At 51.9% G+C, this 23,533-nt stretch overlaps 2 protein-coding genes across 2 annotated transcripts in view; both read left to right on the top strand.

Moving 5' to 3' along the window:
• CUNH1orf50 (chromosome unknown C1orf50 homolog) overlaps positions 1-23,533 on the top strand; it is a 348,220-nt gene that overhangs the window by 227,555 nt on the left and 97,132 nt on the right. The gene's annotated exons all lie outside the window — the stretch shown is intronic.
• The window catches only part of EPHA8 (EPH receptor A8), a 36,755-nt gene that overhangs the window by 5,797 nt on the left and 7,425 nt on the right, over positions 1-23,533 (top strand). Inside the window, exons 2-8 of the mRNA XM_065738203.1 lie at positions 6,171-6,235; positions 11,591-12,254; positions 19,132-19,287; positions 19,754-20,089; positions 22,240-22,364; positions 22,541-22,703; positions 23,062-23,158. Coding sequence (XP_065594275.1) covers positions 6,171-6,235; positions 11,591-12,254; positions 19,132-19,287; positions 19,754-20,089; positions 22,240-22,364; positions 22,541-22,703; positions 23,062-23,158 — 1,606 coding nt within the window. The remainder of the gene's footprint in view (positions 1-6,170; positions 6,236-11,590; positions 12,255-19,131; positions 19,288-19,753; positions 20,090-22,239; positions 22,365-22,540; positions 22,704-23,061; positions 23,159-23,533) is intronic.

Below are 23,533 nucleotides of genomic sequence, written 5' to 3'. Positions count from 1 at the left end.
CTCTGTCCGGCACAGGGGTTACAACACAGACCTCCCAGGGCTGAAAACTCGAAGCTTTATTACACGTTCTGTGATTTCAGTTTTAATTTGTCTGAATTTGGAAGCCTAGCTTTCATGGGGGGGGGATGGTTGTGCCGAGCACTGAAAGGGGTGAGCAGGTTGAATGTGGTGTTGGTCACCACAAGTGGCAAGGAACACTCAGCAAAATCTTGTTTGGGGTAGGAGATGTGGGCAATGCGAAATCCCAAGCAGGAAAAAGATAGATGAGCGGGCGTGTGGGGTGCAGACAAGGAGTGGAAGTGCTGAGCTGCTGTGGGACAGAGCTGGAGTACATTGGGGTTTGCCTGCTACAGTCTCATCCCTCCAAAATAAATGAAAGTGTAGATTCAGAAAGTGTTGGGTAGATATACCCAACACGTGTGAGAGGAGAGAGGGGTGAGTCGGGGCTGATGTGGGCACCACCCCAAAGAACTGAGGGTAGGGATGACTCCCCAAGGACTGCTTGCAGAGCCCCTCCTGATGCTGCGGGGACCCAAGAGGTGCCCCTACCCCATCCTTGCTGCGCTCACGCTCCTACCCTTTGCACACATCGGATGTTTCCATGGCGTTCCTTGCCTCCCTGACCTTTCTCACCCCCCTTCCCCAGAGCCTTCCCACCTCCTCCTTGCACTCCTGCCCTGAATTACAACGAGCCCAGCTGCCCTGTAGCCCTGCAGTAGCTCCAGCCCCACTGTCCACGGGCGCAGCGCTCATTTTCCAGCGTTCCCTATGTGTTATCTCCATCCAGCACTGTGTGTGCTGTGCACCGGGATCGGGATATGCACCGCTGCCCTGGCTTTAATTTGGGTTGCCTAAGCCAGCACGCCCAATTAGCCCCGGTGTCCCACTGCACGTGAGCATCAGGAGTGAGAAACACCGACATTTCATGTCTATATTTTCTCACCTGTATTTTTAAGAGCACTGTTTGGCTTCTGGTGGTTTTTGTGCTGCTCTTTTTTTTATTTTTATTTTCTCTCCTGTCCTTGAATATCAAGATTTTTAGCCTCGGAAATACTTTATTCAGAGTGTTTTGTTTTGTTTCTTTTATTTTTAATTCATTTTTTTCTTATTTCACATTGCCTCACGATGTCTCAGTCCTACCACAGGTTATGCTCTCGCGCTGTGTATTATCCTGCACGATACCCTGCGGGGTCCAGAAGGATCAGGTTGATTATTTTATTTTTAAAACCTGAACGGCAGCTTTTTTTTTTTTTTTTGTTAGCACAGATTGAACAAACAAGCTTTCTTCCTGCATCAAAGTATTCCCTGCTCCTGGTCTATTGAAAAGGGGTGACCCTCTGGGCAGACCTTAAAGGCGTTGCTGCTCCCGATGCAGTTAAAAAAAAAAAAAAAGATATAAAATTAAATACATAAAGTTCACAGTGATAATCCAAAGGTCTGACAAGAAATCCTGCAGTGGGAACTAGAGCATGTCCAAACCCAAGCACTGCTTTTTCACGGCAAGAGTTTGACAATGCTTATTTCTCATCTATTATTATTTTTTTTTTCAGCCTGATTTTGGTGTTTCCAGCAAGGTGAAAATCCCGTGTTCTTGCTGGGTTTGGCGACCTCTTTTCTATTCACCCCCGACACTTTCCTACATTTCCTCTCAGGACAGCAGAGGCCATTGGGTCCCGGCACAAGCATCGTCCCTGCTGTGTTGTGGGCAGGCAAAGCCTGTGCTGGTGCTGACCCACATGCATGGGGCACAAAATGCCCTGCCCTCAGGCTGGTGTCAGTCTGGAAGCGCTTCTGTCTTGGGAAATGGGAGCCTGAAAACGAAGCGTCTCATCCCATCTCCCCCCGATGCTCTGAGGCCAGGAGGACACGGCTCTGCCATGTGATTTTGCCCCCCTCCTCGAGTTTGGAGGGGTCACAGCTGGCTATTCAGAGGGCTGGTGGATTAAACGGTGGGATACAAATAGCCGACCCCTCCTGGCCCCACCTGCCCCTCCAATGTCCTGCTTGAGATTATAGGAAATAAAAGCCTCTGCCTCTTGTTCCCCTCCTGCCTCTTCCTGCCCCTTTCCCATAGCCCCACTGCCATCCCTGCTGAGGGCAGCCCTCCCCACGCTGAGCGGATTATGGCCGTGGGGTGCTGTGGGGTGGGCAGAGCCCTGTAAGGTGCACAGGTTGAGCCTGCCAGTCCTCGGGTGCCAGGGAGTTGGAGCATCCAACCGTACTGCTAAGGGTTTAATTATCGATGCAAAAGGCGTTGTTGGGGGGGTGGGGGTGAGCCTTGCTGTGAATCTTGGGAGGCCTTTGAAGTTGTGATAGAGAGGAACTGAAGCCCAAGGGAACGGGGCTGCTCCCACTGACCCTTCCTCCCCACGCCTGCGCTACAAAGCCCACTGCCTTGGAGGGAGACCGTGGAGTAATTAGAGTGAGGATCGCAGTGGGTTAACAATTATGAGGGAGCTCTGAGCCCTCTTAGGTCCCCTGCTGGTTTTCTGGAGGCTGAGGCTCAGCATGTCCCTTGCAGGGCCACTGCCCCACCGTGCACCCCACACTGGGCAGCAGCAGCTCCCACAGCACCACTCGCATGCTGGGACTACTGGGCACGGCAGTGCAGTGTGTGGTCACCAGCACAAGTGCTGGGAAGGACTTGGGAGCGCTCCCTCTGAAGGAAGGGACATCCATGGGTAATGGACACAGGGGTGCAGGCAGAATTCCCTGGATTGCATTCCCTGGATGTAAGCTCCTGCGTCCCAAGCAGGGACTGGAATTTGGTAGATGTGAATTTGGGCATGAATCTGGATGAAACATGTCTACAAACGTAGGTGCTGGTATATATAAATAAACACGTGTACGTAAATGCATACCTACTTTTCGGCACATGCACATCTACTTTTTGGCATATATATGCATACACACGTATCTACTCTTGGACTCCTTCATGGTTGAGATTGCAGTGTGTGCTAATCACACCGCATTACATGGCACCACTTTTCAAGTAGGTTTCCTTTGCGTGAGACTCCGGCTCGACACCCCAGTTTGCACCAGGGAAGCAACCTTGCAGCTCTGTAGGTGCTTCCATTCGAACGGGCAATCAGACTTGACAGCTCTTCCATCAGTGTGAGAATTCCCCCTGACACCTCCTGGTGTTTTGGCTCAATACGCCGAGTCAAAGCCAAGGCGCAGAATAGTGGAAATCAAAATGGTGCTCAGGAAAAAAAAAAAAAAAAAGAAAAAAAAGAGAAAAAAAAAAAAGGAGCTTGCAGTTTGAGACTGATACAGGCAGACAGTCCATAACATCAAACAGAATTACCCAGCTGTAGGATAGAGGTCTCCCAAACCAGCAGGTTTTCTGAGAAACATTTCGGCTGAAAGGAGTCCTTTGTGATGGACTTGCTTGCCCTCCTGCATCAAGCCTCCAGCCTCCAGGGAAGCGATTGTGTCTGGGACATCGCCCGCAAGGTGCTGGATAGGGCTCCCAGTTGGGCTCCCATTGGGTTCCCAGCTGAGCTTTGGGAAGGGGCCCCCATGGGGAGCCACTGAGGGCTGTGAGGATGCTGCCAGCTAAGCCAGTAATTCCCTGCAGTTAGGGCTGGAGCTCAGCACCAGAAGAACAGCACAGCTCCCTGCAGTGCTTTGGACCAACCACACTATGGACCATGCTCCAATACTGTGTGTGGTAGCGACACGACTGTCTCAGAGCTCAGTGTCAGGGCTCTTGTGCCAGTGGGGTACCGACTTCCCCATAGTGAGTCTGACTTCTGAGCAACCTGATGGAGCTGTGGGTGCCCCTGCTCATTGCAGGGGGGTTGGACAAGATGACCTTCAAGATCCCTTCCAACCCGAACCATTCTATGATTCTATAACTGAGCACAGTATGCAATAGTGCTGCTAGATGAGTCGTCATGTGCACAGCCTCATGTTTGCTCTACAGCAACTTAATGTGAGAGCTCTGCGTCAGAGAACGCCTTTCTATTTGTGCAGTGCCCACTGCAGTGGGTTTACGCATTGGACCCCTACATGTGCTTTGCAGAAACGCTTTCTAAGGAATAAAAGAAATATCTTAGCCCTCTTCCTGCAAGGAGGCACGAGTAATCCGCTCCACGGGAGTGCTGCAGGGAACGTGTGCTTGTGTAGTGCAGTACAGCAAAGTACCTGAAAGAAGGCTAACCTAAGCCTAACCTTCAGTCTAACACTAAGCCTAAGCCAACTCTAACCCTAGCCCTAAGACAAAGCCTAAGACAAACCCTAACCCTAACCCTAACCCTAACCCTAACCCTAACCCTAACCCTAACCCTAACCCTAACCCTAGCCCTAACCCTAACCCTAACCCTAACCCTAACCCTAACCCTAACCCTAACTCTCACACTAAGCATAACCATAACCATAACCATAACCATAACCATAACCATAACCATAACCATAACCAACCATAAGCATAACCATAACCATAACCATAACCATAACCATAACCACAACCAGACAGAGGGTCCATGTGGTGGGTTGCAGTGCTGCAATCTGGCTGCAGGTAAGCTGTGTCCACGTGTATCTGTCTCAGAGCTGTTATCCCATCACTGTGCCTTTGGGGAACATCCCACCGCGGGGCTGTGTGCTCTGACCCCATCACTACTCCCCACATGGCGGTGCTCTAGCTGTGACCAATTCTGGCACTCCTGGAGAGCCCGTTCTGCAGCGAGCCACAGCCGTGCCCAGCTTCATGCATTGCAGCGTGGGAATAAGGGCATGGAGACAGCGGGGGGAGTGGGGCCGTGAACGCAGCCCTGCTCACGGCTGTCCTGCCGAGGGTCATTGGCACTGTGCTCCAGCGCCGCGAGCAGGGAAACTCCGCAGCCCGGGCTCCCGCTGGGCGAATTACCCAGGGAAAATAGGCAGAAAATCTTCAGATTAACAATAACAAATAAAAATGGATTTGAGATCTCCGAGGTAATTACTCCGTGCTGAGGGCAAGGGGCCTCTCTAGCAGTGGGAGCAGCGTCTTGCAGCGAGCAGAGGGGCTCGGCCCGCTGTTGGGCCAATGAAGTCACACAAGAAACCCTGGAAATTCTTTCAAATTGTTCTGCTAACATTAATAAATGCCTCAAAAGCTCCTAATCTGCTCTGTCAGGAGCATGACGCCCGGGTGTTTCACAGCCAGCTCACGTCCCTGCTTCCTTCTCCCCCCTTTCCTTCCCTGCCTGGTAATCGTAAATGGAAGTGGCACCCGTTCCTACAGCTGCTGGGGCCCACTCTGTGGGCCTGGACTCTGGTGGGGCTGCAGCTGTGGTCCCGATGTGCCTCATCCCACCCTGACAGCCACCGAAGCCACCTTCCCTCCAGAGCCTGAAGGTGCACATGAGACAGAGGGCAGAAGCTCACTTCCCATAATGGGCCTTAGGATCAGGATGAAGGGACGAGGGAGATTTAGGTCAGATGTTGGAAGATTTTTTTTTATTCAGAGAGTGGTAAGGCACTGGAAGTGTTTCCCAGAGAGCTGTGGGTACCCCATCTCTGCGGTGCCCAAGGACCTGGGCAGCCTGACCTGTTGGGGGCACCCAGCCCATGGCCTGGAGCTGAGGCTGGATGATCTCTAGGGTCCCCTCCAACCCAACCATTCTGTGATTCTATGATTCCGTATCGTTAGGTAGGGCTCCTAGTGGCAGCAGGGCTTTGAAGGTATGACTTTGATGGGGTTCTGGGGTGGATGTATATGATTAAGGAAGGGTGCCCCAACTGTCCTGGCATTGGCCCAAGTGGGGCTGGTGGAGAACATGGCTTTCGTTTCTCAAGTTCCTGCTGTGCATCCCCGTTGGCCTGTTGTTTGCAGCCCCCTCATCTCTGAAATCATGGAATCTTGAAAGGGCTTAGTTTGGAGGGGACCTTAAAGTTCATCCATTTCCAAACTCCTGATATGGGCTTGTTGCCAACCACCAGGTCAGGCTGCCCAGGGCCCCATCCAACCCAAAATCCTTCACTGCTTCCTCCTGTGGCCACAGCCCAACTCTGCTGCTTCCTAGCTGTTGCCACTGAGCTGAGCTACAGCCACACAGGTCCCTGTCACCAACCCCAAAGTGTCCCATGATGGGTGAATCAGGAGGGGTCACTTGTGGTGCTTTGCTTCCTTGCTTTTAGTGTAGAGCAAGCTTTCTAACACAGTGTGTTGTTCCTGTGTTTTCCAGTGAACTTGCTTGACACGTCGACGATGCCAGGGGACTGGGGTTGGCTGACGTATCCCTCACATGGGGTAAGTACAAAGAGGCTGCCAGCATCTGGGGGATGCAGCATGGGTGAACTAGGCTGTATGTGCATGTGTTTGACGTGGAAGCAGAACAAATAGTGCAGGGGAGCACCCCCTGCAGCTGACTTCTTATGCACAGCCCTTTGGTGTGGCCAGGAGGGCTTTGGGGCCATCATCCCTATCCACCCCACATCCTCCCTTCATTCCCATTTCCACAGCCAGGTGCTCCTGCCACAGCAGCTTTCTGCACACTGTAAATGTCAGTTTCAGGTGGCTGTGACCTGTCTGTAAGGACTTTTCACATTAATTGAGTGAGCAGAAATAATTCCATAAGTATACGCAGGACCAACTGCGAGGCACAGTGTGGCATACTGCATACGCAAAATGTGCTAAGTCGGGGTGCCTGCCCAGCTGGTGCTGCTGCACTGGTTTTTCATGTCCACTCTTTTTCATCCCCTCTCTGAACTAAATGGTGCTAATCTTTTCAATTCCACCTCCTACAGAAATCTTCCCAGGCCCCTAATCATTTTCATTGATCTGTTGCCTGAGACTTTCAGTCCTTGTGCTGTCTGTTTGAGGAAGGAGTGATCAGAACTGTGAGTTCATAATAGGAACAGGGATGAGATTTATATCAGATATTATCATACATGTAAATATATTAAATCATTAACTCAGCTCTAATTTTAGCAGTTAGCTGTTGCAGTGATGACTGTTGTGGAAATATAATAGATACAAGCCCTAGGTAAGTCACGTGGGGACAATTCTCTTCACTTATGCCATGCTTTTGTCCAGCTCGTGGCCTTGCAATGGCAACCACGCAGCTCTGTGAAAGCTGATGAACAACTCCAAGGAGGATGCCTGGGTTTGATGTGACATTTCTGCACAAACAACTTTCCATGTATTTTTCCATCTGGGTGGAAGAATTTAGTTTCTGAAAGAGTGAGAATGCACTGGCACAGGCCCGGGGAGGTGGTGGGCTCACCGTTCCTGGAGGTGTTCAAGGAAAGTGTAGATGGTAGATGTGGTACTCATGGACTTAGTGGGCAGTATTGGTGGTAGGTGGACAGTTGTACTGGTTGATCTTAGAGATCTTCTCAAGCCTTAATGATTCTATGATTCTGAGTTTTGATGGCACCCCTGAACACCTATCTGGACTTGTTCTTCTTCCATGTATCGTTGCATCGCATCACCCTGAAAGAGCATCTCATTTCTTTACTTTCCTGCTGGTCTTCCAACTGCAAGTGGGTTTTTTTGGGTAGTAACTTTGTACTTGGAACCGACTGCCATTCTATTTGTGGCAGGAGGTGGGTGACCCACAACTTGACATCTTGTGTCCATCTGGCTCCAAATGTGGCATCCAGGAAAGGGCTGGATGCCTGGTGGTGCAAGGCCCCTCTTGCTTTAGGATTTCCCCACAGTGTCTCTGCTCTGTCCAGGGACACATCCTTCACTGTACCCTGTCAAGGGACAGCACTGCTGGCCCTAACCCCCAGGCTGAAGGTACCCTTGTTTTTGCTTTACCTGCTTCTCCTTTCCCCTGTCCTTTGTGAGCCATGGGCCACCACATGAAATCATAGAGGGGTGGAGTGGAAAGAGACCTTAAGAACCTTACCAGAATGCTTTTCCTTTCTGGGTTTGCTGTGGCCAACCAGGGTGGAGGAGCAGGGGGCTGGGAGCCCTGGGCGCAGCTGAGGGTCAGCAGCACTGCTGGCCCCAGGGAGTGCCAAGCCATCAGGGAGCCATACGTGTCCTGTTTTGACATTTCCTCTTGCCAGATAATCGTCTGAGGGGTAATTGGCTGTAATAGCTGCTCAGGGGTTTAATTGCGTCCCCCCTCACCTCCACCCCAAGACACGTGCAGTAAGCAGAAGGGTCACCGGGAGCACCCCCATCCTGCAGGCTGCGGCTCCTCTCAATTATGCCTTCAAAGGGTTCCCAGGAGCTTTGCAGCCTGCTCCATCCCCAGAACAATTCCCTTCGCATTGAAAATTAGACTCTTATCACTGCTGTCAAAGAGGCTGCCTCTGCCCTTCTGTGCCTCCAGTATGCCAGCTCTCTCCAGCAAAGTGCCCCAGTGCCCCAGTGCCCTTCTCTCCCCTCTCCTTTCCTGGCACGTGACCTGGCAGATCAGAGGGATCCTGATCGGCCCCTTTGCAAATTGCTTTTCTACTGACTAATTAAAATGCTGATGAGATAAGTCAACATATTATTAATAATTATTGTATCGTCTACTTTGATTTACAAAGTCAAACAGGAAATGATTCTGTTCAGGCATGGGTTATCTAAAGAGCTTGAGTGATGCCTTGCAAAAGCTAATTATAACAGGAAAACCTTGAGCTCTGGGAGTGGCCCCTACGCTGCCCCTGACCCCACAGTCCCACCCCACAGCACTCCCCAGATGTGAGCCCCATGCTGGCTTTGCACAGCACTGTCTCTTTGCTCTGAGCTCACCCTGCTCAAACCGTGGCTGTGCACCTGACATTCCAACCCCACATTAGTTCCCAGCTGCCTCCTTGAAGACCCAAAAGGCACTGGGGCTCTCTCATCTTCCCACAGCCTTCTGCCCTTAGTCACTTCAGTGTCCTTGTGCCATTTCCATGAGTAACTCTTCTGATCCAGAGTCTCTACCAGCATGCTACTACTGCGACGAAACCCATTTTCTTTCAAAAGGAAAGTGTAGGTGTGGAACGTTGCAAGGCGAAGATTTAAGCTAGTAATTGAGATAAAAGCTCATCTCCCAGTGCTTGTTCAGTGAACGCTGTGTTATTGCTAATTCTCCAGACGCTGGTCACTACCAGGAGTTAATCACCAGCAGTGAAGCTCAGAGTAGTTAGCTGCCAAACAAATCCCTCCTCAGCCATAGCAGTGACTGATTTCAGGGGATTATCTCCATTAACGCCCCCCATCTAATGATTTATAGCCTCAATAATGTCCTCTGTTTTCTCTCCTGGTGACAGTGGTGCAAGAGCCTTGATAGCAGCTGGTTAACGCCGCAGCTCAGAGCTTGCCCTGGGACAAGGGGAAGTGCTGGAAGTTCTGGCTGAAGCAAAAGGTCTGCAGTGCTGGGAAGACTCCCCATAGCTATCCCAGGCACGTGGGGGCATTGTCCTTTGGACTCCATGGCCAATGCATGGGCACTGTGAGGTGGCAGGAGGCTGAATCCCCCTTTGGGAATGCTGTCCCTCCTTCCTTGTGCCCCTCCACTTCTCCTCTTCCTCACTCTGCTGTGTCGCAGAGGCCCTGGGAGACTTCTAAGTCCTTGCTCAGCCGCCCAGATATCTGCTGTTTGCATCTTTTGCCTTTCATAATCTGGCTTTTTTTTTTTTTTTTATAACTCGTGTTGACTTTAATTTAAACTATTAGGCAAGCCCCTGCATACAGATGTGGCCGCGTTTCCCCCCGCAGCACACACACATACGTGTGCTCACCACGTTAATTATGATGTCCTCATTTCCGTCTCGCTGGGGGATCTTATCACAGTGATGGGGCTGGGCTAAGCTTCGTTTAAGAAAAGCTGCTTCAAACCATCGGCTGCTGGGAAAATGTGCCTGTAGCATCCAAGCCACGGGTGTACGTGGCCCAGCCTTCCTCTGCGTGTTTCCTCTGCTGGCAGAGTATTCCCCTGTGCCATTGGCATAGGCACGGTGCTCTGGCCCAGCTCAGTCTGGGATCCTATGATGGTTTCAGCTCCAGCAGCACTGCATGACATTCCGTGGCGATGAGCTGGGCGAGAAGAAATATGAGGAGGTTCAATGAGGGTGAGTGTAGAGTCCTTCACCTGGGGAGGAACAACTGCATGTGTCAGTACAGGGGGTTGCACTGCTGGAAAAAAGCTCTGCAGAGGAGGATGTGGGTGTCCTGGTGGCCAAGAAAGACAGTGGTGTCATGGTTGACCAATGATTGGCCAACAGTTTGCCAGCAGTTGACCAGCAGGGTGACCATGAGCCAGCAGTGTGCCCTCGTGGCCCATGGTGCATCACACAGAGCGTGGCCAGCAGGGTGAGGGAGGTTCTCCTCCCCTCTGCTCTGCCCTGGAGAGGCCACATCTGGAACACTGAGCCCAGTGCTGGGCTCCCCAGTTCAAGGCAGACTGGGAACTGCTGGGGAGAGCCCAGCGGAGGGCTGCAGAGATGATAGGGGCTTGGAGCATGCAGAAACCTCTTCTTATGTTGCAGGCCCTGCTGGAGAGCTCTGAGCAGCACTGTTTTCCAAGGGGAGCCAGCTGTGCAATGCAGGGAGCAACCCGCATGCCTCCTCCCCTGTGTGGTTCTGCCTCATTTCCCAGGGGACTCAGCAGGGAAAAGACAGGAAACAGATGTTGTGTTAATTTGTGCTCTATTAATTGTGACGAGGACTTCCACACCCTCTGCAGTGCTGTGGTGCATGCACATATTAGGGTGGGAGTGGGGCCATGGCAGGGTGAGGGTCATTTCGGAGTGAAATTCAGACCTGGCATTTCTGAACAAACCTGGGCATTTCTGGAATGTAGGAGGTGATTTTTTTAAAAGAACCAGAAATGCTTTTTTTTTTTTCTCCCGGCAGTGTCTTGACTTTCACAGCCTTTGCCAGCATATTCCCCTCTGAATGAGCTTTTGTTGAAGTCCACACCTGGTGCTGCTGCCTTTTCCAGGCTGCTTTGTGCTTGTTAGGAGGGAGAAGTGGAGTCTTCTCCTAAAGGTGAGATGCAGGGGGAGTTCTGAAGACGTACATCAGTGAAGCAGCCACTCTGATCACCCCTAGCACTTGCAGAAGGCACCACAAGGAGCTACAGGTCAGGGAGGTTAAATGAGGAAGGACTTTTCTATTTTTTAAAGGAGAAAGGAGAAGTCTTCATTAAAGATGTTGCTGATGATGTACTTGCACTGCTGCTGAGAAAGACTTGGGCTGAAGAGGTGGTGGGGAGCCCCCAGAGAAAGGAAGGAAGGTCGGTGGATCCTGGTGAGGGTTTGTAGAGGTGGAGAAACGTGCAAGACAAGAGCGAGCCCCCAGAAGGGTCCAATAGTCCCCAATACCTTCGCTCAGCAAGTGAGCTCATCTGTATCCACTGTCTCAGTACTTTTAATGTCTTGTCAATCAGAACTGCTTAACGACCTCCTCAGGGTGACACAGATGTCCCTGTCCACTCCCAGCCCACCCAGTGACTCCCCAGACCATCTCTCCATCACAGTCCTGCTTGCTGCTACCTGCTTTTCCCCAGCATTCCCTCCCCAAGCTCATCCTGCTGCCACTGCTACATGGCTATAGACCTCTGGGTTCCCAATGCCCCTGTCCAACCTTTCAGCCTTGGAGTAAGGCTGTTGAATTCCTTGTTTAGTGAAGTTTGGTGCAACTGGGTTGACCTGTCTTCTCTCTGTCCCGCAGTGGGATTCCATCAATGAAATGGATGAGTTTTTCAGTCCTATCCACACCTACCAGGTCTGTAACGTCATGACCCCCAACCAGAACAACTGGCTGCGAACCAACTGGGTTCAGCGCGACGGTGCGCGGCGAGTCTACGCCGAGATCAAATTCACACTGCGGGACTGTAACAGCATGCCGGGTGTGCTGGGCACCTGCAAGGAGACTTTCAACCTCTACTACCTGGAGTCAGACCGTGACCTGGGTACCAGCACCCGTGAGAGCCAGTTTATGAAGATTGACACCATTGCGGCCGATGAGAGCTTCACTAATGTGGACCTGGGGGTCAGGCGCCTGAAACTGAACACAGAAGTGAGGGGCGTGGGGCCCTTGAGCAAGAGGGGGTTCTACTTGGCCTTCCAGGACATAGGTGCTTGCATTGCCATTGTTTCAGTGCGGGTGTACTACAAGAAGTGTCCAGCAATGGTGAGGAATTTGGCGTCCTTCTCTGAGGCTGTGACTGGGGCGGACTCATCCTCCTTGGTGGAAGTGAGGGGAGAATGTGTGGGCCATTCAGAAGAGAGGGACACCCCCAAAATGTACTGCAGTGCAGAGGGAGAATGGTTGGTGCCCATCGGGAAGTGCGTGTGCAGTGCTGGCTACGAAGAGCAGCAGGATTCCTGCATGGGTGAGTCCTGCTTCTTGCTAGCAGTGCCTGGAAAGTGATGAGGGATCTCTGGGAGGAGCTCTTTGCCTCTTGTGGGAAGAGCTGTGGACAAAAACTTGGAAAGCCAACCGAGAGATGCTCCAGCCTTTGACTGGTGCTTCCCCAAAGGGTCATTTATGCCATTGGCAAGCTCCTTGAGAGCTCCTGTGAGGCTGGCTCTTGGTCCACAGCACGTGACTTTGGGTCTGGGGCTGGATATGGGATGGGGGCTTCCATGGCTGCAGGGAGACAAAGACAACACTCCAGCCCCATGTCCCCAGCAGCTGTGCTGCAATGAAAGCTGGCATGCTTCTGCAAAGAACCCGTGGCCTCTCCAAAATACCTCAACACTCTCTTCCCTTTGGTAGGCGGTTTGAAAGAAAAAAGACACAGAGCTTTGTGAAACAAGGTTATCACGTCCACCCATCACCCCTCCCCGGGGCTGCCGCACAGCCCTCCTGTCTGGGGGTGCAAGAGCCATCCCCGGGGTCCTCTGTGCTGCAGGGCAGGCTGCAGGCTGCCAACTGTACAAACTGTGATAAGGAAGAGGGGTGACCACAGCTGCTGAGCACCGGGCACCGCTGCTGGCAAGGGGCCACGTGTGTACAGAGCTCGGCGTGTTGGGCTCCCAGTGAGAGCCCTCCACACGGGTTTGTTTGCTCTCTGTTTCTTCATCAGGGATGTTAAAGGGAGCAGCATTCCGCCTCTGCAAATAAGAGCAGGGGGCCTTTGTTTGAGTTTCGTGGAAGTGTTAAGTGAAGCATTTGTCTTAGGGAGACTTGGTGCAAGGTTAGGACGTCTGACGCTTGGCTGGAGCAGATCTGGGTGCCGTGGGGATTGGCACCAGCCCTGGAGAGTTCCCCACTATGCAGATTGGGAAGGACAGGCAGAATAAATGCCTGCGTGCAAAATTCCTCCTCTCTGTGGCCGCTGATTTGAAAGTCATCCTGCGACAGGTCTGATAATACAGAATATCTCTTCCTCTCCCATGCTCAAAGGTGTGTGTGAAGTGTATCAAACATATGCCACCATGGAAAGGGCACTGGCGTGGGCCACCAGGATGGCTGTGTCCCATCCCCATGACTACAAGGAGTTGTGAGCTGAATGTTTGGTTACAAAGAGCCAAACACCCTCTGAATATTCCTCCTCCTGCAGTCCTACACAGCAGGAGGTCACCACCCCAAAGCATGGAGTCTGGGAACAGAGGGTGGGTGACTTTTTCAGCCCCATCCACACCTACCAGGTCCGTAATGATGACCAGTCAGGACCACCAACCTAAATAACTAGATATAGACCATCTGGGTTCAGTAAGATTGTGCTGAGCACAGAGAGTCCAATAGCCCAGCACCAAGTGAACAGGGACAGCACCTCCTTCCCAGCATTTCCTTTGGGTCAGGATCTGGAGTACATACATCTACACACAAAACCAAAATAGATGCAAATCTCTGATCTTAGCTTCTCGTGCTTGACTGGGGCAGAGTTCATTTTTTTTTTCACGGTGAAAAGTGCCTTTCTGGGATGATTTATAACCCGGGAGGATCCGTCAGAGTTGGAAATTAGCCGTTTTAATTGTCAGATGAACAAAAGCAGGATTCCAGTGGCTGTCGTCCCCAGTAATTTTTCATTTTCCGTCACTGGGATGAGATGATATAAATCACTCCTTGTGGCCCTAATAATCTTTCTATAAATATCAGGGACATTCATTTTTTTTTGCTTGGGGGAAAAAATTAGAGAGAAGATACTTTGCCTTTATGGCCGTGTTTAAAATGTGATTCCAAATTAATTTCCTTCTGCCTTTCACAGCCAGACGCCTTATTTGTCAAAGCTAAAGATGTTTGAACAGTGGAGGTTTCCCCCCCTCCTCTTTAACATTCGTTTTTCTAAGGACCTGCCAGAGCAAAGGAAGAGTGCACATGAAACCAGACCGCGGCCGGAGCTGTTCACAGCCCTCTAGAGGAGGCAGCAGGCAGTGCCATGGAGCTGGGAAGGATGGAGGGGGGCTGGCCTCAGTGGAGGATGCGTGGGAACCGGCTCATTACTCTCCCTATCATCCTTCTTTCCTTGGTTGTAATCTTGGGTGCCCCTTTCTTTGACGAAGATGGGATCTCTGACCCTTTTTGTTTATCCAATTTGCAACCCAACCTTTACTGGGCTCTCTCAGGCTTCACTTCCTTCCAAGCAAACGCCAACGATGAAACCTCTCTGGGTCTCCCTCCCAGGGCAACAGAACTGTGCCACATACTTGCTTTTTTCCTTTACTTTCAGTGTTCCAAGACTTTGTGCCCTTCCCTTCCCATCATCCACAGGCAGCCTCAGTTTCCTCCTTGAAGTGTCACAGTCCACAGTATCTCTTACACACAGCAAACAGCCACCACTCTGCCTAAATAGCGGAATAAGTGATAGCATAAGTGAAAAGTATCCGTCCTGGCAATTTACCAGGTAGGAAGACAAGCAGCATAATTCACTGTATTTATATACAGCCACTGTATGGGCCAAGTAGAGACTCATTTCAATAAGGTCAGTGCAATCCAGTGAGATGCAAAAGGGAAGCACTTCAATCCTGGTTTGCTTCTGTGGGAGGGAAGACTGTCTCCTCCAACAGCCTCCAACACTAACCCTAACCCACTACTATCACACCCTAACCCAATCAAACATGGCATGGTATCCCTCCTGGTGTCCTTTGGGTGCCTGGAGATGTAGAAAGGGATCCCTGAGGTGGGTGAGGACGGTGGATTCTCACACACAGCTCTCCCACCTGCCCCAATTTGGGCTACAGAGGCACCAGGCTTTGGGGCCACAGACCTTGCAGTGGGGTCAGCCAACCTCCATAGTGCTCAGGGGCTTCAGCTGATTTGCCTTTGGCTGGAAAGCACTGACGAGGGACAATCAAGGACCAATTGCATCTCCCTCAACCTGTTTGTGCAGCAGGATTGAGAGCATGGGACTCAGATGCATCACCTCCAGTTCTCAAACAGAGATGGGAATGGGATGAGGCAGTTGTTCAGTTGTTCCCCCATGGACAAACTCCTCCACCACTGGGATCTCTCATGCCCAATGGAAATGGATCTGGAGGCTCTGGTTGGCAATCTGGAAGCCAGCTACTTTTTTTCCAGTTGGTGAAACTTGCACTGATGAGCCAATCAGCAAATTTAATGTACCTTAAACCTTTCTAGTGGGCAACTTTAATCGAGCAATTAAAGCACCACTGCATTGCTAATGAGGAGGAGAAAATACCCAGCTTGGTAATTACCTGCTCATGAGTACAGCTGTGTGTCCATGGGAAGAAAGCTGGTAGGGAAGGATAGTTGCCCTGTGCAGGGGTAGCTCTGAATACATGCAGTGGGAGGGATGCAAGCATCCTTTTAGCAATGCCAAGCAAGGAAATCAAATTAACTCAGTGACTCACAAGATTTCCATTGTTGGTTTGCAAGCTTTGTAAAAATGCAGGCAGGAGCATCTGGCGAGATGATATCACCTTCTGTACATCTCAAGCAAAGTTCGACATCTAGACTGCAAAGAAGATGTGTTGGAGCTGCATGTTGCTTGCAAAGTTTAGTTTGTACATTAAGAAAAAGTTATTTTCTCAATGGATTATGCAGGCCAAGAAGAGGTCACTACAGATGGGGCAAGAGCTGCCTAAGATTCCTTGGGAATTTCCAAGACTAACCTAGGCAGAAGGCAGTCCTTTTCTGTTTAGGAATAAATGGCTCTGTCAGCATTCAAAGACCTTCACCCCTTCGGAAGAGATGACATTGGAGTGAACTCTTCTTTCCTGCAGAATCTGTGCAGGTTTGGGGGTTATCCCTCTGCACTACCAACATGCAGGCGCTGGGATGCCGCTGGAGTTCACAGACCAGCAATCTGCTTTGTGCACTGGTGCTTACAGTACACTGCACATTGCAATTGGAGGTTGGAAATCTTCAATTCCCCACAAGTCTCAGTGTGATCACCCTGCATGTGGAAGATGCTCCTGCTTCCCACAGAGCAGCAGAACCCTGCCAAAAATATATTCCACGCTTGGCATGAGATCCAGATCCCACCCATGTCAACACTTCTGATGCAACACGATGTCTTCTTCCCCTTCCTGAAAACAAGATGCTTCTGATACCACGTCCCAGAGAAGGAGAAAGGGAGCCAAAAGCTGGTGGTGCTCAGCTGTGTGGGGGCTGCGCTGGCCCCTGGGATGATTTTCACTTGCATGCTGGCTCCTATTTTAAACCTTAGCCCCATGTATACATCCGTAGCCATAAAGATGTAGTGAGAAGTCCCACACACCACCCAAAACCACGAGCTGGTTCCAGCAGGGGCTGGGATTGAGGTCTTGATGTTGCGTGTCCTTTTTTTCATGTAGGCATCTTCAGTCCCTGAGGCCCTGCAGCAGGGATGCGGGGGTACACCCTGTGCCTTCATCTGCATTCAGCTCCACTCCTGAACAGAGCTCTCAGGGTTTGTTTTTGGTCTGATGAAAATTGCTAGTTTCTTTTTTATGGTTTTTTTTTTCCCCTTTATTTTTCTTTTTTCTCTAGAAACCTTAAATAGCTCTAAAAGTCTCTGTCAAGGCAGTTTTGGAAAAAAAAATTCTTTCTTACTCTAACATCGGGCCATGGGGCAATGCGTAGTATGGAAACCCAGGCAGGTCCCTCCCCAGGCCGCCAAATAATTGGAGATAGGACCTGAGCTGTCCTGGGATCAAATGCACAAGTTTTGGGACAAGGAGGCAGATGCCTGATGTTGATGGACGCCCCGTCTCTGCACACACCCAAGGTCAGGCTGGACGGGGCTCTGAGCACTGATGTTGCTGTGGGTGTCCCTGCTCATCGCAGGGAGTTGGATCAGATGGCCTTTAAGGGTCCCTTCCAATTGAAAGAGTTCTATGATTCTGTAATTCTATGTGGCTCTAAATAATGTGCTTTGTGTCAGTGCCTGTGTCATGCTGGAGCAGAGATTGCCAGCATCACACTGAAGGTGGATTTAAAAGAGCTGGAACATTCAGTGTTAGCTTCTCCTGAAGCCTGGTGGGCACTGGAACCCAATGATATACTTATTTCCATTTTTATCAACTGCAGAGATAACCTGAAAAGCTTTGCTTCAAGGAAGGGAACAGAGCTGCCCCATGGCACCCTCCCAGCCATGCCCTGCACAGACCTCATGGGATGGGGACACATCCTATGGGGTGAGGACTGCCATTTGCAGCCTTGGTGGTCCCATGGGGTGCGTGCAGTGCGTGCATCCTGGACAGCTCCCCAAGCTGAATAGAGTGCGTCCTGGCTGGTGACTCCCCGACAGGTCCATCTATCATCTCCCCTGCCGTGCCAGATCATTAGCAGATGTTGTCCTGTCCCCAGAGGATGGGGAGGGAGGGAAACAAACGGACCAAACTACAGATGGTTGGCAGAGCACTACCCACACTCACTGCCTCTGAGACAAACCTGCTGATCCAGGGCTGCTTGTTTTGCCTGAGATCCTCAGACACACAGGGAGGGGATTTATTGCAAAAAGAAATCCATTTCTTTTCAAAAAGAGAAACCCTTTACAGGGATCCCAGGAGCCCAACCCAAGCGCAGCACCCTGCACTTGGACACGTTGAACCTCATTGGGTTCACATGCACCCACTTCTTGAGCCCATCCACGTCCCTCTAGATGGCATCCCTTCCTTTTGTCGTGTCAACTGCACCGCTCAGCTTGGTGCCATCAGCAAAGTGCTCGAGTGCTCTCCATCCCTCTGTCTGCGTCACTGATAAAGATGTTAAAGAACACCTGTCCCAAACAGACCCCTGGGGGGTACCACTCATCACCAGCCTCCACCTGGACATGGGGCCATCAACCACAGCCCACTGGCTGCAACCACCCAACCCATTCCTTGTCCACCCTTCAAAATCATCTCTCCCAAGTTTAGAGATAAGGATGTGATGCGGGACCATGCCAAAGGCCTTGCACAAGTCAACAAGTCTCCATCCACAGCACCACCTGCCCCAGCCCCAGCCTCCCCTCAACCTCCATGCACGCCTGTACTGTCCAGGTGCTGTGAGCTTGTGCTGCCCGGGTGCACAGATTCACTTGCAATTTGTCATTTAGGATAATTTTCCTCCTGGGTGCATCTAAAATAATTGTGAATTATTGCAGCAGGTAATTAATGTTTCTTTACAGCATTAAATGCTAAGTGATTGCAGTTGGTGTGAATCTGCTGTGCTTTGTGTTCCCATCCTTCCTGTCCAGATAGCTCTCACCCTTCTGCCCCTGATTAAACATTGGTTGGGGAAACCGCTCCAGTTCTCCTTTAATCAGGAGTCCCTGATCACTGTTTGCTGCATGGATAGAGGTGCCCTGTAAGGACTCACAGCAGAGCTGCTCCAATCCCCCCACCATGTTGCTGGCTCTCCACTGGACTGCCTCCAGTATGCTCATGTGCCTTATACTGGGGAGCCCAGAACTGGACCCAGTACCCCAGGTGTGACCTCACCAGTGCTGATCGGGGGGAAAGGATCACCTCTCCCCATCAAATCTCCCTTCCCTCTCATCCTGGGCATTCCCACTCTGTGTTCTGATGCCCTTGGGTGAGCAGAGGAGCAGGGATTTAGGAATAAACTCTGTGTTATGGTGCAGAGCAGTGAGGGCTGTGTCACCAAACAAACCTCACCTGGCCTTGCTGTCCCTCTGCAGAGAGCAGGCAGCATGCATGCAAAGTCTCTTTGCTGCAACACGAAATGAGATGTTTTCCCCTTGAAAAAGGAAGCCCATCACTTTATTATACAAACGAGGGGTGCGTGGAGAGCTGTGCACTGCGTGCAGGTGCGGATGATGCTTTTGGGCACTCTTAGCATGCATACTCCCTCTGACTACTGCCCCTTCCTCCCGGCAGCATGCCAGCTGGGCTTCTACAAGTCGGACCCTGGAGACCAGCTGTGTGCCAAGTGCCCCCTGCACAGCCATTCGGAGAGCCGGGCAGCCCTCGTGTGCCGCTGTGACAGCAGCTTCTACAGGGCAGTGCAGGACCCCCCCTCGGCTGCCTGCACACGTAAGTACCCCCCAGCATGGCTCTGTGTGTGCTGCCCAGGGGCTGCAGCCTTCCAGCCCCAGCTCTCCCTGTGTTGCAAGGCAGGGCAAGCTGTCTTGTGCCATGGGTGGAAGGTGGCACTGGGGCTTGGCATGCAGATTCAGCCCAGCTCTCTGTGATGGGAGCTCAGTGCTATTGGAAAGGGCTGAACGGATCACGGGAGGGTTTGCTTGCTGGAGCTCCAGAAGTGTTTGGACAATGCTCTTGGACACAGGGTCTGGATTTTAGGTGGTCCTGTGTAGAGCCAGGGACTGGACTCGGTGATCCTTATGGCTTCCTTCCAGCTTGAGATATTCCACGATTCTATGACTGTTCATCTTCCCAAGAGATGCGAGTTCACTGCTTCATTTCCACAACCAGCTCCCCACCCTGCAGCCCACTCACACTTCATCCTTTTGCTCTGCCTCACTCTCCCCTCCTTTTCCAGGCCCCCCCTCTGCTCCGGTGAACCTTGTCTCCAGCGTCAATGGCACCTCGGTGACACTGGAGTGGGGTCCTCCCTTGGATAAGGGGGGACGCAGTGATGTGGTGTACAACGTGCAGTGCCGGCGCTGCGGGGCGGACGCGGGGCAGTGCGAGGTGTGCGGCGGTGGGATCCGCTTCGTCCCCCAGCAGATGAGCCTGGTGCAGGGAGCACTGACTGTCACCAACCTCCTGGCACACACCAACTACTCCTTCTGGGTGGAGGCTGTCAACGGGGTGTCAGACCTCAGCGTGGAGGCCAGGAGAGCTGCCGTGGCCAACATCACAACGAACCAGGCAGGTAGGAGGCTTTGGGTTCTTGAAAGCCAGGTCCACTGGGAGGAGATGACCATCTGCCTGGGGGTGGGAAGGTCCTACAGAGGGACCAGGACAGTCTGATCAAGTCTGAGGGCCAGTAAGTTCAACAAGACCGAGTGCTGAATTCTACACTTTGGCCACAACAACCACAGGCAGTGCTTCAGGCTTGGAGCAGTGTCTGGAAAGTTGCATGGATGAAAAGGATCTGGGGGTATTGGTCAATGCTCAGCTAACCATGAGCCAGCAGTGTGCTCAGGTGGCCAAGAAAGTTGACAGCATCCTGGCTTGTGCCAGAAATATTCCAGTCCACAGGAGCAGGAGGTGATTGTCCCTCTGCACTCAGATCTGGTGAGGCTGCACCTCAGTGCTGTGTACAGTGTTGAGCCTCTCACCGCAGGAAAGGCACTGAGGTCCCTATTCAGAGAAGGGAACGGAGCTGTGAGGGGTCTGCAGCACAGTCCTATGGGAAGCAGCTGGGGGAGCTGGGAGGGGTCAGTCTGGAGGAGAAGAGACTCAGGGGAGACCTCCTTGCTCCCTACAACTCCAGAAAGGAGGTTGTGTGAGGCGGGGTCAGCTTCTGCTCCCAGGTAACAGCAATAGGAGCAGAGGTGATGGCCTTAAGTTGCACAGAGGATGTTCAGGTTGAATATTAGGAACTATTCATTCTCAGAAAGAGTGGTTGGCACTGGCACAGGCTGCCCAGGGCAATGTGGGGTCACTGTCCCTGGAGGTGTTTAAGGACAGGGTGGGTGTGGCACTGAGGGACGTGGTCAGTGGGCACTACTGGTAGAAGTGGGTGGTCGGACTGGATGATCTCAGAAGTCTTTTCCAACCTTAACGATTCTATGATTCCATCATTCACTTGTGTGGATGATGTGGATGTTCCTCCAGCATTGATCCTACCTTGGTGACACAAGGAGGGGCCTCTGTTCCCTCTGCTGCTGAGGAGTGGGGATAAACCGAGGACAAGCTGTTGTTCTTGGCAGCTCTCAATTTTCTCTGCTTTTTCGTGTCATTTGTCAACATCCCTCTCCCTCCACATCAGCTGGTGGTGGAGGATCCCTATCTGCAGGAGGCGAGTGGCACGGAGAGCACTTGTTTATTGGCAGGAACACAAAGTGGAGCACGCATCTTCCAGGTTGCTCCTGCAGCCTTCTGTCCCTTCCCAGAGGGGCAGGCACCAGTTCGTGCTGTCTGAGCTCACAGCAGTGCCACCCCCTGGCAGGTGACGGCAATGGTCGCAGGGAAAAGTGCGCATCTCATCCTCGCAAATCATACCGTCACCGGACGGTTCGAGGTGGAAGCGACTCTTAAAGGCCTCCTGGTCCAACCCCCTGCGATGAACAGGGACACCCACAGCTCCATCAGTGCCCACAGCCCCTCCAGCCTGAGCTTGGGTGTCCTCAGGGATGGGGCATCACCCCCTCTCTGGGCAACCTGTGCCAGTGCCTCATCACTGTCACTGTAAAAAGCTTCTTCCTTATATCCAATCTCCTCCTGCTGGCAGAATAAACCCAGGGACCCCCTGAGTTAGCTCACGGTTGGCAGGAGAGCAAGGTGCTGTTGTTGCCTGTCCCTAGCACTTCTTCATCCCTCTGCTGAGCCCATCTGGAGACACCGAGTGCTGCCAACCTGATGCCTTACAGGAGCTGGTCTCAGTGTGCTCTTCTCCTGGGCTGTCTGTATATCTGGAGTTGCCCCAACCCCAAAGCAACACCTTGCACTTGTCCTTGTTGAGCCTCATTCAATCTGTGTGGGCACACTTCTCAAGCTTGGGTGGGATCCCTTCATTCTGTCGTATCAACCACTGCACTCACATTTCTCCTCAGAAGAGCCAGCCTGAAGACAAAACAGAATTCACCACTGACATTCAAGCTCCCATGATGTTTCCAGGACCCAGGTACCCCACTGCTCTGTCCCAGAGCTGCCTTTTTCACCCACAGGATGCCTGCTCACTCCATAGGAAATAAGTGAGACAACTGCAGCAAACACAAGCCCATATACAAGCCCATCCTGCGCAGCACTCAGCCCCACGTGGCTTTAATTAAAGCAGAAATGTGTTTTGAACTATTTTGCTGGGTTCTGTGTTCCACCATTCCCTGCTGCCCTAACCCCATGCCTCTGCATCCCCAGCCCCATCGCAGGTGGTGGCCGTCCGCCACGAGAGCACGGGCCAGAACAGTGTCACCTTGCTGTGGCAGGAGCCAGACCAGCCCAACGGCATCATCCTGGAGTATGAGATCAAGTACTACGAGAAGGTAAAACTGAGCTCATGGCTGCAAATCACTCCCAGAGTGGCAGCAGGGATGGGGCTTGGTTTCAGCCTCAATTGCTGCAATCAGGCAGCTGCACACAAAGTATTTTGGAAGGCTTTGTTCTCTTCCTATGGCTGCTGTGCTGATGCAGCAAGGTTTTTGATGTTGCTTTTCCACAGGACAAGGAAATGCAGAGCTATTCGACCCTGAAATCCAAGGGCACCTCTGCCACCATCTCGGGGCTCAAGCCTGCCACCCGATACATCTTCCAGGTTCGGGCCCGTACCTCTGCGGGATGTGGGAGGTTCAGCCAGACTGTGGAGGTGGAAACAGGGAAGCCAGGTGAGTATGTGGTTTCCTTACAGACAATGGGCCCTGTATGCTGGGAGACCCCCAAAACAGGAGTTGGACGGGTGATGGTGCTTCATCATTGAAAGCAGTGGTCATGCACTGGCATGGGCTGCTGAGGGAGGTGGTGGGGTCACCACTCCTGGAAGTGTTCAAGGAATGTGGAGATGTCACTGAGGGATGTGGTTAGTGGTCATAGTGGGGATGGGTTGGTGTTGGATTGGATGATCTTAGTGGTCTTTACAACCTTAATGCTTCTATGGTTCTATGACCCTGGTAGGGTAGGGGGATTTCTGAGCTCAGCAATGGTTTCTGCATTCCAGCTCACCTCCACCTGCTCTATTTCTTCCAGTCTCCCTCCGCTATGACACAATGACCATTGTCTGGATCTGCTTGACACTCATCACTGGCCTCGTTGCATTGCTGGTGGTCTTAATCTGCAAGAAGAGGTGAGTATTTTTGGGAGGCTGGTGCAGCTCTGTCACCAAATGTGGTGGGAGGGACAGGAGAGCATGGGCTCTCTACCAGTTTTGACCTGAGCAGTCATAGGTCAGGAATGAATAAGAAACCAACAGAGTCATCCTGCTTCTACCTTCCCCAAGGTGGAACCAACTTCCATACGTCCCCCTCTAGATTGTGAGATGGCACTAGGGTTATCCAGTCTGGAGAAAAGGGGGGCAAGAGAAGGCCTCAGTGCTCCCTGCAACTTTTAGAGGGGGAAAATGGAGGTGGTGGGTTGCTATCCCCTGTGATGGGATGTGGGTAAAGCCTTACTCCAGCTCCTGGCCTGGCTTGAGCTGCTTTCTACCCAGACTTTGGGCTTC

The sequence above is a fragment of the Cyrtonyx montezumae genome, unplaced genomic scaffold (assembly GCF_038088225.1).
Source record: "Cyrtonyx montezumae isolate F1298 unplaced genomic scaffold, pur_monq_1.0 scaffold_21, whole genome shotgun sequence".
Taxonomy (NCBI): Eukaryota; Metazoa; Chordata; class Aves; order Galliformes; family Odontophoridae; genus Cyrtonyx; species Cyrtonyx montezumae.
This window is presented reverse-complemented; position numbering and strand designations above follow the sequence as displayed.